General features: G+C 45.1%; 1 protein-coding gene across 1 annotated transcript; it reads right to left on the reverse strand.

Annotated features, from left to right (window-relative positions):
* Positions 1-1,501: 1,501 nt before the first annotated feature.
* LOC136525631 (uncharacterized) lies at positions 1,502-2,634 on the reverse strand. Its single transcript, XM_066518557.1, has 3 exons — positions 2,548-2,634; positions 2,213-2,406; positions 1,502-1,994 (listed from the first exon to the last, which is right to left on the reverse strand). The coding sequence occupies exons 1-3, from the start codon at positions 2,632-2,634 to the stop codon at positions 1,502-1,504; spliced, it is 774 nt and encodes a 257-aa protein (XP_066374654.1).
* Positions 2,635-17,176: the final 14,542 nt, after the last annotated feature.

A 17,176-nucleotide genomic window follows, 5' to 3' on the forward strand; every position in this document is an offset into this window, starting at 1 on the left:
CCAACAGTGCCGTTACGATAGGCACAGTAGCACCACACAACCCCATGCCGCGATGTGGGCACAAGACCATGATAACAACCATGCTCGGACTGCGCTACACCAAGACAAGACGGCGTTCCTTGCCAGCCAAGCTAGCTAGGTTCCCGCCCTCAAGCTCATGACTCCTTGGTCAGAAGAACCTATCTCTTTGTATGTGGCCTGGCCACAGACTCTATATAAGGGCAACTAGGGCACCCCTCCAAGAAGGCTCTAGCTCATTCTCCACTCTCCTACCTCTTTCCACTCTTCTTGCATACCCCATTGTAAGAACTTCAGAGCATTCAACCAAGGAACATGCACTTGATCTTCTCTAAGACTGGACGTAGGGCTTCAGCCTGAACCAATATAATTCCTTGTGTCTTTTGGATGCTATCATCATCTTTCTAGAGTAGTGCGACAATCATACAAATTCACTAGTCGGTCGATAAAACACAAACACAATAAATATGAATTTTTACTATAGTTCAAGCATACAATAATTAGCCCACCATAAAAATTTCACCACAATTGGACCATATAAACTGCAACTATGAATTAATTACAGAAAAGTATAGATCCAAAGCTATAGCAAAAAATTTGTACTAAAGCATAACATATTATATGTTTACTATGTAGATCTACTCATGTGGAGTCAAATGAAATTGAATTTTTCATTTTATGATTTTTTGTGATTTACTTTGATTTTTCAAAGATTCAGCCGAAATAAATAAAAAAAGAAAAAGACAAAACTGCCTTTGAAAACCGCTTATAACCGACCAGGGAGGTAAAACCAATGGTTTTAAAAGTTCAGGGAGGTGGTTTACCTGGTTTCAGAGTACACGGAGGAAAAACATACTTTCGCAAAAGTTGAGGAAGGTAATGTGAATTTTTTCCTTTTAAATTTGTTGGGGTTGAAGGTGGCTCGTACGGTAGATTGGCATACTTTTTTCTAAGCTTATGAATTGACTCATCGTATATATAGTTATAGATGACATTAGTCAATATGTGGCAATTGAAAATCTCCTTACCGTGCTCGGTTATGCAATTATTACGCTGACTGCATGCATGCGTGTATATATATAGTTCTTAATCAAGGTTTTACACATGAATATATGTCGTTTGCCTACTATATTTTATTAACATTTTCTTCTTGTTCTATGATGAAGTACACCAACCAGCTTTACAATACGTCCATTTCGTCTTTAATTCCCTCCAATCCCCATCAAAAATAATTGATCCAAATGAGCCCTTAAATATCAAAACATATCTTTATTTTTAATCCTCATAGAGACATAGACGATATACGAAGCAAAGAACACAAGCAAATGCATCACACTATAACACGAGCACATACATATAATAGTAACACAAAAGTTTCACTGACGAAATTGTTCCCTCCCTACTATAGGACATATCACTTAATCCGCATATATGACGGACTAATAGGTTGCCATGTCATTGGGTACTAGGCTAGATGTAAATCTTACTTCCTCATCATCCATTTATCAGCAAGAAAATCTCCCTCTTGATCACTAGTAAGTTTTGTCTTGCTCCCGTCCCCCTTCACCTTTGGAGCCACACAAGAACCACCAGTCCCACCTCTATTTAAGGTAGTGGCTTGGTTACTACTGCTGCTTGCCTGGCCAATACAACATAAGGATGGAAACCACATCTGCTTGGCTAGGTTACTCATGGCGACAAATTGGCTGCTGGAGCCATAGTGGTTTGAGTTGTAGGTTCCACTGGTGAAGGTGAACCCCTCTAGGCTTGAAGCACTAGTTTGCACCCTGGGCTCATCATCGCAGAGGCCAACGTCGTTGATGCTGCTGCGCTGTTTCCTGGTAGTGTTCTCCATCCTGCGAAAATATTTTTGGGCATGGCTAGAGATTTGCACTGGTGTCCTGGTGGTAACAAAGTGCTTGGAGATGTTCTTCCAGTCGCTTCGACCAAACACACGCAAACCATAGAGGAAATTCCTACATTGAGACAGGGTTCAGAATGAAAAATTGCATAATATACACACTCATTATCAGAGACGAATTCTCAAACCCATCATCATAATCAATACCCCACATGGCATTCTAATATATGTAATAATAATTTGCATGAAATATGTGACAAGCATTCCTAAAACAAGAAGAAAGAAATAAATGGATCAAAAGTCATGAGTATGTGAGATAAAGAAATCATTAACCTGTGTTCTTCCGTGGTCCAAAACCTCCGGCGCTGCCTCTCCTTCTGAGGATCTGGTTGGCTATGCAGATCCTCCCCTACCTTCCTCTTGGCCTTCCTCTCCTCCACCAAATCACCACCCAAGATGTCCATGGTTGGATGCTCCACTAGCATCCCAAACTTGTCATTAACAAGCTTGCTACTAGTCGTTCCATTCTGGTTGCCACTCAACATCACATGCATCTTCTCCACCATGAGATCAGCATACAAGTTGGTTACCTTATGCTTCTCCTTTGTAGGAAACCTTGCTTGGAGCACATCCACAATGTCACTTTGCTTATTGTTTATGTCATTTACAAAGGTACTCTTGGCACTATGGCTAGCGATGAGAGCTTTCACCGTTTCGATCTCAGAGGCATTCCACTCTCCATAATTGGGATCCATAAGTACTACACACAATAGATGGTATTATTAACTCTAAATGTTGTTTTTGGTATATGGGAAGAATGGAAACCACAAGGCCATGTATTTATAGGCCATGTGGTGAATTTATTTATCCTGGTTTCTATTAATTGTCTGACTCCAATATCGAGCAAACTATGGGTTTTAATATAATAAGTCAAAGATATTGAGTCACACAAATATTTTTTGTACTTAAGGAATAATGTTAAGATAGCACGCTTCTATCTCGTAGATCTAATATTAGCCCACTTTGGTCATGGAAATGAGGTGTCATGGGACACGTGTGGAATAACTCAAAGATATCGAGTCACGCAAATATTTTTTATACTTATGTTAAGATATGGCGTTTCTATCTCGTAGATATAATATTAGCCCACTTTGGTCATGGAAATGAGGTGTCATGGGACACGTGTGGACACCCACATATGTAACCATTGATGGGGGCCAGACATGTGGATGTGCATCGACATACCACCATCACCACCGCTCTAAGGCACATAGTATAGTAGTATACCGGTGCTTGATTGAATACTATCAGTTGAATCTATACGTGTGGATGCGCCTAGACATACCACCATCGCCGCCGCTTTAAGGCACATAGTATAGTAATATACCAATGCTTGATTGCTTACTATAAGTTGGATCTATTATCTGTGCTGGTTTTCATGATTGCGGTGCTTCATAGTATGATACGCATACAAGATATGTATCTATCTCTATCCAAATGCCTTGAATAGTTGCTACTACATAAACGATCATGGACAATTCAAATATTGTATATATGGATATTTTGCTCATGATATAATATTGAATAGCTACATATAATATTTACAATTAACTGAGCATAAAAGCAAGTTAAATTCTTTTAACAACTAGCTACATTGCGTGGATACCGAGTCTACACATGATTTGGTCTTTAATCATTTCTTGAGTAGTTTCTCCATGTGACCGACAAATGACACAAACTACGTGTTTGAGACCTTCATGACTGGTGTAGATATAGGGTATACAACATAAACTAACTACTTTAGTAATAAAATTATGATTGTGTCATGGACTACTTATGGTCAATATGACAGAAACCATTAGTGGTCTGCTTACAAAGCTTGTAGGTGCTCATATTAACTAATTGACATGATGACCAAGAAATTGGGTTAATCTCAACAATTTTGAATCTTTAAGATTCACATAGTAGGTGCCCACTTACTACAGCTCCATGAGAGAATCAAATGGCTAGGAGGGTGGGGGATTGAATTGGGCTAAAAAATAAAGGGATAAACTTTAGCCTAAGCAATTTCAAAACCCACATAGCCCTTGGCTAAAAAGCAAGCTAATAAGTCCTTAGGGACAACAAGCTAGCCCTATCTTTAGCAAATATCACAGTAAGATTAAGGTCCTTATAGAGCGAGAAAAGAAACCTATGCTAAGCACACACTAACATGAATCCTAGTTACACAAGGAGACTTGCAAATAATGGAAGTAAAGCAAGTAAAAGAGTGCACATGAGACAACCAGATTTCCTCATGATACCACTTGTTGCCACAACACTCTCTACACTATATTGGAGCACCAAAGTCATAATATAAAGACTTGATTAAGCTCTGCTCCACTAGTGAATACCTATTCGCCACTCTGACATGATGGGTTTCAATACCATGTACATACTTCTAGAGTCTCCTTACAATGAATCCATTGAGGAAGTCATAATATAATGTACTCCACTAGGTCATCGTGGTGTAGAAAAACACTAAGAATAACAATCCTTCAAGCTTCCAACTCAAGAAACCCAAGCAAGAATACATGTAGCACTTGTGGCTAACACTTAATCCTCACTTCTTGGATGTGTGGCTCTCCAAATGCTTCACTAACCTCTCTACAAGTGCTGTGATAGTGGGGGTCAAATGGTGCCTCCAAATGAGCAAGGGTTAGCACTTACATAGGTGAAGAGGATGTTGTCTATTGGAAAAAGTTGGCAGGCGTAGTAATCACCAAATGATTCATCGGCCCCAAAAGGCCACGTCAGAGCATGCAGTGGTGTTGTGATAGCAGATTCTTGTAATGGCTAGTTGAGAATATACTAGAATATTTCCCACCGTATGATATGTTAATGGGTCACACAGTCCCACCAGATCATATGGTGCACCATGGAGACTTGGCCAACTAGTGACTATACATTCAGCTTGGTCCACCGGGTGATCTGCCAAGGTCGCATAGTCCTCCACCGCATCATACCATGCACTCCAGTAACCATGTGAAAGGATCTCCGGATGGCTAGAGGGGGTGAATAGCCTAATAAAATTTCTACAAGCACAAAACACTAGGCAAAGTGCTAGAACAAAAGGTGATCCTAATAACTGCTACTTTGCCTAGCCTATACAATACAAAGTAAGCACCCTACACAAGTCTAGTTGCAACTAAGAACAAGTGATTAAGCACTCAAACAAGCAAGCAACTAGAATTACCACCTAGCAACTAGAAAGCTAACAGAGAGAGCAACAACTACACTACTTACTAGAGCCAAGCTAGGCTACAAGCAAACAACACAATCATAAGATATGAAATGTAAATGCAAGTATTGAGAGATCGAACCACTGAGGGCAAGTGACACATTATTTTTTCTTCATGTTTTGGTTTCTTGCCAGCAATCTATTAGGAAAATGGACCCCATGGACCATTTAGTTTGGATTTTGATGTTTGAAGATCAACATGACCATTCGGACTAACGTATTTTTGCTAGTGTTTTTGGATATAGTACAATGGGTGCAAAAGTGGACTTGGACTTAGGCAATAGTGTGATCCGGATGATTGTTGACGGTAGTTAACAACCATATAAACTATCAATATAACATATATAAGGGCATAAATATAATCACCAACGAAGGTCTAGGGGTTTAAACTAACAAATTCCATGAGTTTTGGTGAATCTATATTTTCTGTAGGGTTTATTTAGAAAACCATCAAGGTAGACCTACATGTCAGATTTAATTGCGCTTATCCATAGCAAAATGGACACCAGAAGACTCTAGAAGACTCAAGAGGACTCTATGCCGAGGCAGAGAGATGGAGACTGCTAGGTGGGGCCGACCAACCCCACCTACAAGCCGTCCAGCCCCCTAGGCCCACATGTTAGGCCCTCCTTCGAGTGTCGGTTCTCCACCACCTCCTAGGTTGCATCTACACCATCCTTTAAGTCAGTTTGATCTAAGGGCTCACGCTGGATGCTCCAGCCTATATATATCAGCCCCTGCCACCCCCCGGGGCATAACCCCAATCATCAAGTCATTTGAGAAGACAAAAACTCTAATCATCCTAAAAGCTCCACCATATTCTAGGGCATAGCTAGTTAGGCTAGGTCTAGAGGGAGGCAAGCAGGCTTCGCTTGGATTCCCGATCATGTCAAGAGCGTGGTTTGGTATAATCTTTGTACCCCCTCTCTTTTATACCTCCATTATTTTTATATACTAGTTACAATTGTTATGACAATATTAGTATTCATCTTATTCATGTTCTTCGTTATAATGTTCGTCATCTACTTTGATTATATGCTTAGTATAGTTAGATAATCATCATGTTCATGCATAAGTTCGTATAGCGCTCACTCTAAGGTACCATGGGTGAGTGGTCAACATTGTATAAGCGTGGTGCTTATATGTTCTTTACCTGCGGATACACCCTATATTCTGGGTCATGTGGTAGATCGTGGATGAGACACTCCCGTTGAGTCCTTTGTAGTCCACTCCTCGAATATAGGCACACATAGGGTCCGGTTATGAAGGAAGAACAAACTTTGTTCTTAATTTTCCTTAGTAGTATCCCTTATGTGTAGATATGAAGATGATCTTAGCAATGACTACTAGGTATAATTGCACTAATCAATGTATGCTTTGACTTGTAATTAAGAATGACTTAGGAATTATTCCTCTAATATTCTATCTGACTATGCTAATGCCATAGAAAGGAGTACTCTAAGTGATTTATCATTATTATTAGTCAATACTTATCATATATCTTATCTTATGACCTACCACTGCCGCACTGAACTCTAAACTGGCGAGCTTGATTAGGCCGACTGGCGGAGCAACTTTGCGCCTAATTACCTCCTAATTCGTGGCGAGTTTGTGAAAACTTCATTGATATAAAATGTAGAGCTACATGAGATCTACAACTTTGCTTTAGAAAGTTTTGTCAAATTCGCCATGGTTTTCAGTTTACAAAGCTCCAAAGTGGGCTACTTTGAAACTAAAAACCAGCTTTAGACTTATAAAAATTTTGCAAAATTTTCTAAGTTACAAACAACATTAAATTGCAACTTGGGAGCTTTATTTGACTAAGCTAGGCACTGATTTAGCTCTAGGTCCTTAAACAAAGTTTGTTCTACATGACATGAACCACAACTTTTATTTAGTGCCCACTACCATGCAAACTCTCTAAGTATTTAGTCAAGTTAGGTCAAACAAGCAACTTAATAATGGCATTTCTATCAATACTAACACTTAGAGGCATTTTTAGACCAACTCGTGAATATAAACTTGGCTCCATTTTCTATCCTAGATCTGTCTAAGGTGTTTTTGTGACCTCACAACCATCTCTTGTAGTGGTCACACATGATCACAAGCATATGCATGTATATGATCAACATCACATGTGATATAGATAAGGTGAATGAAATGAAACTTCATATGCTCATGCTCATGAATGCTTGGATGATGCTTGTGCTCATGAAATGCAAGTGCCAAATGCATGCTTAACACTAGGGTGTTACAGCCCCTCCCCTTATAGAAATCTAGTCCCAAGATTTGAATGACCTACCGTTCTTCATAAAAGGCAGGGTAAACTTCATGTAGGTAATCCTCTCATTTCCATGTAGCATCTCGTTCATTGTGATTATTCCACACCACTTTGTAGAACTTAATCACCTTGCTTTGAGTTACTCTTTCCCTCTCTTCCAAAACTTGTATCGGTTTCTCCTCATAAGTCAAATCCGATTGGAGTTTAATGTTGGTGGGTTCAATAGCTTTATCAGGTACACGAAGACATTTTCTTAGCTGAGAAACATGGAAGACATCAAAAATAGCACTCATCTCTGGGGGAAGTCATAACTTGTAGGCTACATTTCCCTTTCGTTTAATAATCTGATACGGTCCTATGTCCCTGGGTGCAAGCTTCCTCTTTACTCCAAACCTCTGCACACCTCTCATGGGTGAAACTTTTAAGTACACATAATCTCACACTTCAAAGGTTAGTGGCCTTCTTCATTTATCAGCATAACTCTTTTGCCTAGACTGAGCGGCTTCAATATATTGTTGGATAATACGCACTTGCTCTTCAGCTTCATTGACAAAATCAATACTATAGTATCTCCTCTCTTCGGGCTCAACCCAATTCAAAGGAGTTCTACATTTTTGACCGTACAAGGCCTCAAAAGGAGCCATTCTGATGCTCTCTTGATAACTGTTGTTGTAGGAAAACTTGGCTAAAGGTAGCCATTTTTTCCATGAACCTTTGGAAGAGATCACACATGCTCTCAACATATCTTCTAAGATTTGATTTACTCGCTCTGTCTGTCCAGATGTCTAAGGGTGATATGTTGAGCTTCTAATTAGTTTAGTTCCCAAAGCCTTATACAACTATTCCCAAAAGCGGGCTATAAACTATGGCCCTCGATCTGAGATTATGGTCCTTGGTACCCCATGTAACCTCACAATATAAGTAATGTATAGCTCGGTGTACTTCCTAGCATGATACTTTGTGCTAACTGGTACAAAATGTGCTGATTTGGTGAGGCAATCCACAATGACCCATATAGAATTATGACCTTGCTGTGTGTTTAGGAGGCCTGTAATAAAGTCCATACTTATTTTCTCCCATTTCTAGCCTAGGATGGACAATGGTTGTAGTGGTCCAGCAGGTTTTAGATGATCTGCCTTAACCCTGCTACAGGTATCACACCTAGCAACGTAGGCTGCGATTTCTTTCTTCATCTTTGTCCACCAAAAATGAGTTTTCGAGTCTTGATACATTTTGCTACTACTAGGGTGGATAGATAACTTGGAAGAGTGAGCTTCTTCTAGAATTTGATTTCTAAGTTCACGATCCTTTGGTACTACTAGTCGATCCTTAAACTGTAATATCCCCCTTTCATCTATCCTAAAGTGCTTGATGTCTTGATTCTACATTCTTTGCTTGAGATAGAAGATCCCTTTATCTATTTTCTGTCCTTCTATAATTTGGCTCTCTAGAGAATAGCTAACCATAATATTATGTAACACCGCATGATGCAATAAGTTGAAACCATCTTCCAGATGCGTTTCTATAATATTGCAATGCAGTTTTCTGACTAAGTGCATCTGCCACAACATTGGCTTTTCCTAGATGGTAGTGCACTTCCAAATTATAGTCCTTGATCAGCTCTAACCACCTTCTCTGTCTCATGTTCAGTTCAGGTTGAGTGAAGATATATTTGAGACTTTTGTGATCAGTGTATATGCGACATTTCCCAACAAATAATGTCTCCATATCTTCAATGCATGAACAACCATGGCAAGTTCTAAATCATGTGTAGGATAGTTGACTTCATGCTTTCTCAACTGCCGAGAAGCATAGGCAATGACTCGGCCCTCTTACATTAGCACACACCCTAAACCTATACCCGATGCATCACAAAACACATAAAAAGGTTTCGCTATATCGGGTTATGACAAAACAGGAGCTGTAGTCAATAAGGTCCATAGTGTGTGAAAAGCAGCCTCACACTCTAGAGTCCAATTAATCCTTTCATCCTTCTAAACTAACCTGGTCATAGGCTTAGCTATCCTAGAAAAATCAGGAATAAAACAACGATAATAGCCAGCTAGCCCTAGAAAACTTTGAACTTCATGAACCGAAGTCGGGGCCTTCCAATCCATGACCTCTAGCACCAGATGGGTCTATAGAGATTCTATTTTTAGATAATATATGACCTAGGAAAGGTACTTGTTGGTGTTTCGAGTTACCACCGATGAGTAAATTTCTAGTATTGCACGTCTGGCTCGGATGGTGTGCTTAAAGGATATGAGGTTTATACTAGTTTGGGCCGAAAGACCCTACGTCTAGTTCGTCGCTGCTGCTCGTGTTACTAGCATCGAAAGTTTATAGTAGGGGTTACAAACGGGCTAGAGAGGGAAAGGATCCCAAGTCTCTGGTGGAAAGAATGAATGGGTGCCGAGAGCTCGATTGCTGCTCAGTAGTGTGCTCATGTGTGTTTATCTCATGGTCCTACTTCATGCGGATCTAGATTGATCGGTTTTGATGGGTCGATCCCGCTTGAATCCCATCCCCCTCATGGGATGCCCTGCTTTCCCTTTTATAGGCTAAGGGAAAGCATGGGTTATAGCTGAGGAAAAGAGAAGAATGAGAGAGAGAAGAAGGCCTTCGGGATCGTTGGGTCCTTCTTCTCCTTCATGCAGGTCCCATTGATCCTATAGATGTCAATAGGGATAGCTCCACATTGCGGCCCTATTCATCATTGATGCCATGCGCAGGTGTTGTCTGCCGGTCATGGCGCCCCTTCCGTTTCGGTGGGCGTCATGGTGAACTGACGCGCCTATTAGCGTTCGTACAAGGGTTAGATAGAACAACACTGGCACGCTCGATGCTGTTCTTGATGTGAATCCTCAGGTATGGCCCGTCATGGCCATGGGTTACATCGGGGTATGTCGGTCTCTTCCTTGGTGTCAGAGTTTTGACCCAAGCCCATATGCTTGGACCTAGAGTGGTTGGTGATGGTATGGGTCCTTGTCAGGCGAGGCAGAGACCAAACCCAATGATCGGGCAAGGCAGAGCCCGTGGCCTTAGGGTTGGGCGAGGCAGGGCATGGCAGAGCCCCTCCATTTTTATCAGAAAAAACACTTGAGGGAAAATGATCACAAAGACTAGCCAACCCTAGATCGAACCCTTGCTATGGGCGGGGGCTCAAGGAAAGTTGGACTCGCAAGGATACCAAACACGGGGTCACAGAATGATAGACCCCCGTAGGGGCCAAAATCAAGAAAGACCTTTTTCGACCCACCAAATCTCATGGCTATACCCCCGAGGGGTCTGATCATGACGAAAGAGAATCACCATCCCCAGAACATGCCATGGGCAACAAAGGAAGGCCAAGGCCCTTAGAGTTGGGCAAGGTGGATCCCATACCCAAGGGGTCAGGCAAGGTAGAGATCATGGCCTCGAGGTCAGGCAAGGTGGAGCCCGTCCCCAGTGGTCTGGCGAGACAAAGATTGCGTCCTCGAGGTCGAATGAGGCAGAGATCACGACCTCGAGGTCAGGCAAGGTAGAGCCCACACCCAAGGGGGTCAGTTGGAGCTGTAGTCATGCTCTTGACTACTCGGATGAATCAATGTTGATGACCATTAGCTTCTCCTCTTCAGGTACCCTAGTATTGGTCCCCAACAGTAGCCCCCGAGCCTGCGGAGGCGTAGAAAACTTCTTCGGAGGCTTTTCCAAATGGGAGGACTCTAAGGGCCTTAGCCTTCCTTTATCGCCCATGGCATGTTCTGGGGACGGTGATTCTCTTTTGTCATGATCGGACCCCTCAGGTGTATAGCCATAAGATTTGGTGGGTCAGAAAAGGTCTTTCTTGATTCTGGCCCCTACGGGGATCTATCGTTCTGTGACCGCGCGTTCAGTCTCCTTATGAGTCCAACTTTCCTTGAGCCCCCGCCCATAGTAGGGGTCTAGTCTAGGGTTGGCTAGTCTTTGTGATCATTTTCCCTCAAGCGTTTTTCTGATAAAAATGGAGGGGTTGTGCTGTGCCATGATTTTCCTCTATGGAGAATCATGGTGCTCGGTGAGCTATTAATGGGTTAGTCTGAGTGGGGCCCTAGCATCTTGTTGGTGGGGGTCTGGCTTGGGTTAGCTGGTGACCGACTCTAGATTCTCAGCGGTCAATCCATATAGTTCTTAGGTCCGTTCGACCGGTCGTGAGGGCTCTTTGCCTTTCTTCAAGGAAAAACCTTGGATCGTATCTGGCCTAGACTCGAACGTGGGCTAAGATGCCCATGGTGCTCATCTGCCCGGGTACTAGCCACTAGCGGGCCCATCCCTTTCCACCCCTCGCTCTTAGGGTGCCCTAGAGCGACCGTGAACCCATCAGTGGGCCGGCCTTCGAACTCCTAGGCCTGAATGGGCCATAGGTGCATTTTTAGCTCTATATCCCTCCTTACCAGTGATGGTTCTTAGCTTATCGACCGGGTGAATCATTATCTGGTGTGTCCTTTGAGGGCACAGCCATAGATTATGTGCCCATGATCTTTGGAGGGAGGTGTCATGTCATGGCACAGCGGGCGCATGAATCTAGGCGAATGGTTTTCCTTCTTGCCCTGCTCTGCCTTATAAATGATGACCTTCCCCTTGATGTCTCTGCACACCAAAACTACAATCTTACCTTCTCTGTTTCTCCGTCATGGCCATTTCGGATCTATCGTGCTTGCTAGTCCACCGCTAGAGCTCTAGATCCATAGCCACCGCTCCTCCACCGCTGTTGAGCTCACATCCATCTGCCTCCACTGCCAATGGATCTGTGCTACCATTCTGACATCACCTCCTAGTGCATGGAGGGCCTTGTCCATCGCGGTCTTCTCCGTGTGTGGACCTTGGCTGAGGAGTGGTTGCTGCCTGACAACAGGGATTCATCGTCGCTGCCCAACAGCTACATGGTGTTGTTTGCCCACTTCCACATGCGTGGTCTCACGACCCCGCCCACAAATTCCTCCAGGGGCTGTTGCACTTCTACAAGATCAAGCTATAGCATCTCAATCCCAATGGGATCCAGCACATGGTGGTGTTTGTCGCGCTATGCGAAGGATTCCTCAGGATCAGCCCCCACTTTAACTTGTGGAGGTATTTCTTCACTGTTAGCCTCCAGAAGAAGAGGGAGAAGGGCAACAGGCAGGAGCTGCACATGCTGATGGGGTGCGCCGGCATTCAATTTTAGAATAATCGGGTCAGCGAGTACCCGTCCATGTGGCTCTTGACGTCCAATAAGGGGTGGCACTCGTAGTGGTTCTACCTTAAGAATGACGCCGTCGCCCTTCTGCTGGAGTTCACCAGGTGCTTGATCGAAGAGGCCTTGGAGCAGTGGAGGAAGTGGGGTGTCCCAGAGAAGGACAAGAAGAAGATCCAAGACCACACTATTACCATCCACATCCTAAAGGAGAATAGCCTAAAAGGGTCAGGCATCATCGGGGCTTACCATGTGAGGAGGGTGGCATCGTTGATGACATGCACGCTACCACTATACATGATGGTTCTCGAGGCATCGTTCCATGGAATGGCGCTCACCGAGGGAACGTTCCCTAACTCTGAGATAGCGTAACGCATCAAGGAGGAGATGGAGCCTTTGTGGGATGACATGGGTGCCACCCTCGACTTCATCTACCAGATGATGGGGCATCCTTCGATGTGGTTAGAGCCAGGCTATGTTGTCTTCATAAGTTTCCCATTCTCTTGCCTTCTCTTCAATTGATTTCCTGACCCTATGAGACTAACTTTGAGAGGGGTGGGACCAGTCGAGGGACCTCATCCTCATGGATCACCTAGCGCCACTACCGAGGGATTCAGCATGTGGGTGGTGAATCACGTCGAGGGCAAGCGGCTAAGGAGGACAAGAAGAGGAAGAAGCTATGGAAGTTGCGGGCATGGGAACAAGGGGAGGACACTGACGATGATGATGACAATGATGATGGTGACGATGATGAGGTGATGGAGGTAGCTAATGATATCGAGTGGGACAACCTAGAGAACGAGGATGCGCTAATAGGCGTCGATTCATCCTTGCAGGCATCGGGACCCTTCCCATTCCATGGAGGAGAGGGCACGTCTAGGGAGCTAGCGGAGGTGGGTCATACCATTGGCCTACCCTAGGAGCCAATAGAGGCAAGCAGCTCTGCCTTCACGTCTAAGGTGCCAGCGGAGGTGGGCAGCTCCACCATCGCGCCCTAGGTGCTAAGGGGAGTGGGGCGTTCAGCCAATGTGCCCCAAGAGCTACCCGGGGTGAGCCCCTCTACCTAGGAGCAGGGGGCGGGCTCAAAACAGCCTTGTTTCGACGAGGCGGAGCAAGGGTTGGGGGGTTCATCCCCAAACGTGTCTGCCACCGACGGCACTGAGGTGAGTCATCAATTCCTCTATTTTTTCCTATTTTACTCGGATTTCATCGTGACTTATGTTTTTTGTCCCTTGCAGCATCGGCAGGCACTGGAATCCTTTGGCACTAGAGCTGAAGAAGAGCATCGCCCTCCAATCGAGGTGGTGGCCATCGGCTGGTGCCACACCCATTTTAGGCAGGAGCGGCGCCAGTGTGATCACGTCCCTGGCTAGTCAGGCACCGCCCAATGTGGCGCCTATGCCCTCGGTGGGATGGGTAGACATGGACATTCAAGGGGTGCCTTCGGAGGTCGTGGAGCAGTCGGTGATGGCTATGATACCGCTATCAATGGTAGGGCAGATGGGGCTGCCAACTGCGCTCATGGTGCCAATTGTGGTGGGCACGACACAGCCGGTCATGACCCTACTGATGCAGGTGGAGGTGGCAGTGGCCGTGATAGATGGGTCACAGTTGGATGCAACTGCAGCATCACCTAAGGCATTAGCATGACCCGAGCCATCGGTGGCATAGGCAACGGTGCCTGGCATGGCCTGGATGAAGGGGATGCTACTGAGGGGTCCCCAAGAGTCATGGTGCTGGGAGAGAGGTTTGCGTCTGCACCGCTGACCCCTTCCATCGCTCGAGGGGTTGTCTCGGCAGGGACATCATGGTGAGAGGGGTCGATGGCGCTTGGGGTCAGCGGGTAGTCATCCCTAGCCCTGACATCAGTAGGTAGTGGCTCGCTCGCATGGGGCAAGCCCCTGCTCTAGTCGATGGATCCATAGGACCCGGCATCGACGATTTTTACCCCTAACACTGCCGTAGAGAGCATGGAGTGGGAGAGCCTCGACGTAGGGATCGTGTCCATGATCGAGGCCCTAGACCATGCCACAGGCGCATAGCGCGACATTGTTGTTCCCTCTAGCTAGGTATTGCTTGGTCCTGCTCCTTACCCTTTTCTTCCTCTATATACTTTTTGTATCCTGACCATTGTCTCCCTGCAGTCCCCTATAGCTCATAGCCGAGGGAAATCTTGGTTCCTTTGTCAATAGAAGGAAGCCTAGGACCGTGTTGTCATGGAGGCACGACTATGTGGGGAGGTGACATCTTAGCTCATTGCCGCCCAGCAGAGGGTGGTCGAGCTGACTCCCCTAGCCGAGGAGGCGGCCAATCTTCAGTCGTGGGTTGCTGAGGCCCATTAGGATGCTGATGAGGCCGAGATGGCATTTGAGGCCCTATTGGTGAGGTCATGGAAGGATGACGAAGAAGCTGCCAGGGTTAGGAAGCAACAGGATGAGTTGCTCCAAAAGGACACCGAAACCTGATAGTAGATCCTTGACCTTCCGAGTGAGGTTGAGAAAGAAAGGGATTTGAAGCTAGGGGTCGAGGAGAAGTTCATGGCCCTAGAGAAAAGGGTAAGCCTAGATGCCATGATAGTCACTCGGCTATGCAAGGAGTGGGATGAGCTAATCCAAACCATAGAGAGGCCCTAGTCAAAACATGGCACGACTCATGAGGAGTGCGACTAGGCTTTCCGAGAGCATGGCTAGGCTTGCCGAGAGCACGACGATGTGCAGTAGAAGGTTGGCTCCCTCTAGGCTGATCTCAAAAGGGAGACAACCCGGATGCTAGAGGTCGAGAGCACTTTTATCGGGCTAGCTGTGGATCTCGCCGAGGTGAGAAGGAATCTTCAGGCGGAGAGTGACGAGCTCGGTATCCTGAGCGCCACCCTCAGAGTGGTCTGCGATGACCTTGAGGTGGTGCGGTCAGAGGGGACCAGCTCGCTCATAGCTCATGCCATTGAGATCACAGCTCGGGTGCACCAGCTCGAGAGGAATGCCCTTCGCACCGAGGTCAACCAGTCCTTCGTGATTGCTTATTCTCATTATGGGGACAACATCGATCTAGAGGCGATGAGCCACGACTATGTGCTCGGTTATGAAGTCCATGAGTTGGAGGAGATAGAAACGATGGTGGCTCCCCTATCATAGGACCTGGCAGATAGGATAGAAGGCATAGTTCTCCCTTGTAGGGGCTACTTAGTTAAATAGGTCAACAAGTTCTAACCCTTTGTGTTTTGTTTAAACAAGCTTGTTACTTTGTTTTGTTCGAACAAATTTGTTCTTTCTTCCTTTTTATTTGTAAAAGGGGTTAATGCGTTCTGACCCTTCCTTTTGTTAAGACTATACAACTTGAGGTGTGGGCGAGAAAAACTCTGGTCACGCTGGTAAGCAAGAGTGCCATAGCCTCTTGTTTTTTAACGTGAGAAAGGGTCAGGCACGGTGACTGTTTTGGAAAAGGGTATATAGATATATATATATATATATATATATATATATATATATATATATATATATATATATATATATATATATATATACCATTATCAGCCCCTGATTGAGACCCGACCCCTTGCCGTTGCTAGGGTCATTTTTTCACTAAAGATCGAGGAGACGATAACAAAACTAGAAGGAGAAAGCATCTCTTGTTTTAGAAATGTTATTCTTATTTTCATACGTACCCCCTCCCTAGGATCTGAGCCATTGTTCTATGACCGTGCATTCGGTCTCCTTGTGAGTCCAACTTTCCTCAAGCCCTTGCGTGTAGCGGGGGTCCGGTTGAGGGTTGGCTCATCTTTGTGATCGTCACCCCGTCCATGGTTTCCACAACCAGAGGGGTTGAGCCAACATCACTTGCCTCAATGGCTCGAGTGTCACACTTAGTGAGCTCGCTAACGGGTATGTCCGAGTGGAATCTAGGTCCGTCGTTCATAACGGGGTTGGCATAGCCCTCATGTGGCATTCCACTGCTCCTTAACCTACCTCCCCGTAGATGCCCGAATCATCTCAGGGACCGATTTAGGTGGCCCACTGGCCTCTCCTCGATGGAGATTCTGTGGGTTTGGCTTGAGGTTAGGATCAAATGAGAGCGGATCGGGCAAAGGCCACTGGGACTCATCTGCGTTTTCTCCCCTGGCTCTATTTGATGTGGGGCGGCCTCAAGCCCTTTGTGGGCTAGCCTTCGAACCTCGATCGATCACCGCTCATATCAAACGAGATGACTACCACTTTGTGATATGACGTGAAGTGTTGTGATGCAATAATTGCATATGTGATGCTTGGATGTTTGAGAACAGATGAATGAATGCTGATGCACTGGAAAAGTGAAGTTAGGGTTGTAAAGCTACCTCAATGGCTTGAGTGATGGGTTCAAGGAGCTCTTACCGGATATGTTTGAGTGATATTGAGGTCCGTCGTTCATGACAGAGTCAGCCTAACCCACATGGGGCATCCTACTGCTCCCTACCCGTCTCTCTGCAGTGGCCCAAGCCATCCGATCGACTTGGATGACCTACTGGCCTCTCCTCGATGGAGATTCCACCGGTGGGCCCCTCCAAACCCTTCC

This window comes from Miscanthus floridulus, chromosome 19 (genome assembly GCF_019320115.1).
Source record: "Miscanthus floridulus cultivar M001 chromosome 19, ASM1932011v1, whole genome shotgun sequence".
Classification (NCBI taxonomy): Eukaryota; Viridiplantae; Streptophyta; class Magnoliopsida; order Poales; family Poaceae; genus Miscanthus; species Miscanthus floridulus.

What these genes read in the sequence shown, in the direction of transcription:
- LOC136525631 (XM_066518557.1), bottom strand. Translation starts at nt 2,634, where the DNA reads ATGGATCCCAATTATGGAGAGTGGAATGCCTCTGAGATCGAAACGGTG. An exon ending in ATAGTGCCAAGAGTACCTTT is followed by an intron (nt 2,407 to 2,547) that starts GTAAATGACATA and finishes AGTGGCAACCAG; the next exon opens with AATGGAACGACTAGTAGCAA. An exon ending in TGGACCACGGAAGAACACAG is followed by an intron (nt 1,995 to 2,212) that starts GTTAATGATTTC and finishes GTCTCAATGTAG; the next exon opens with GAATTTCCTCTATGGTTTGC.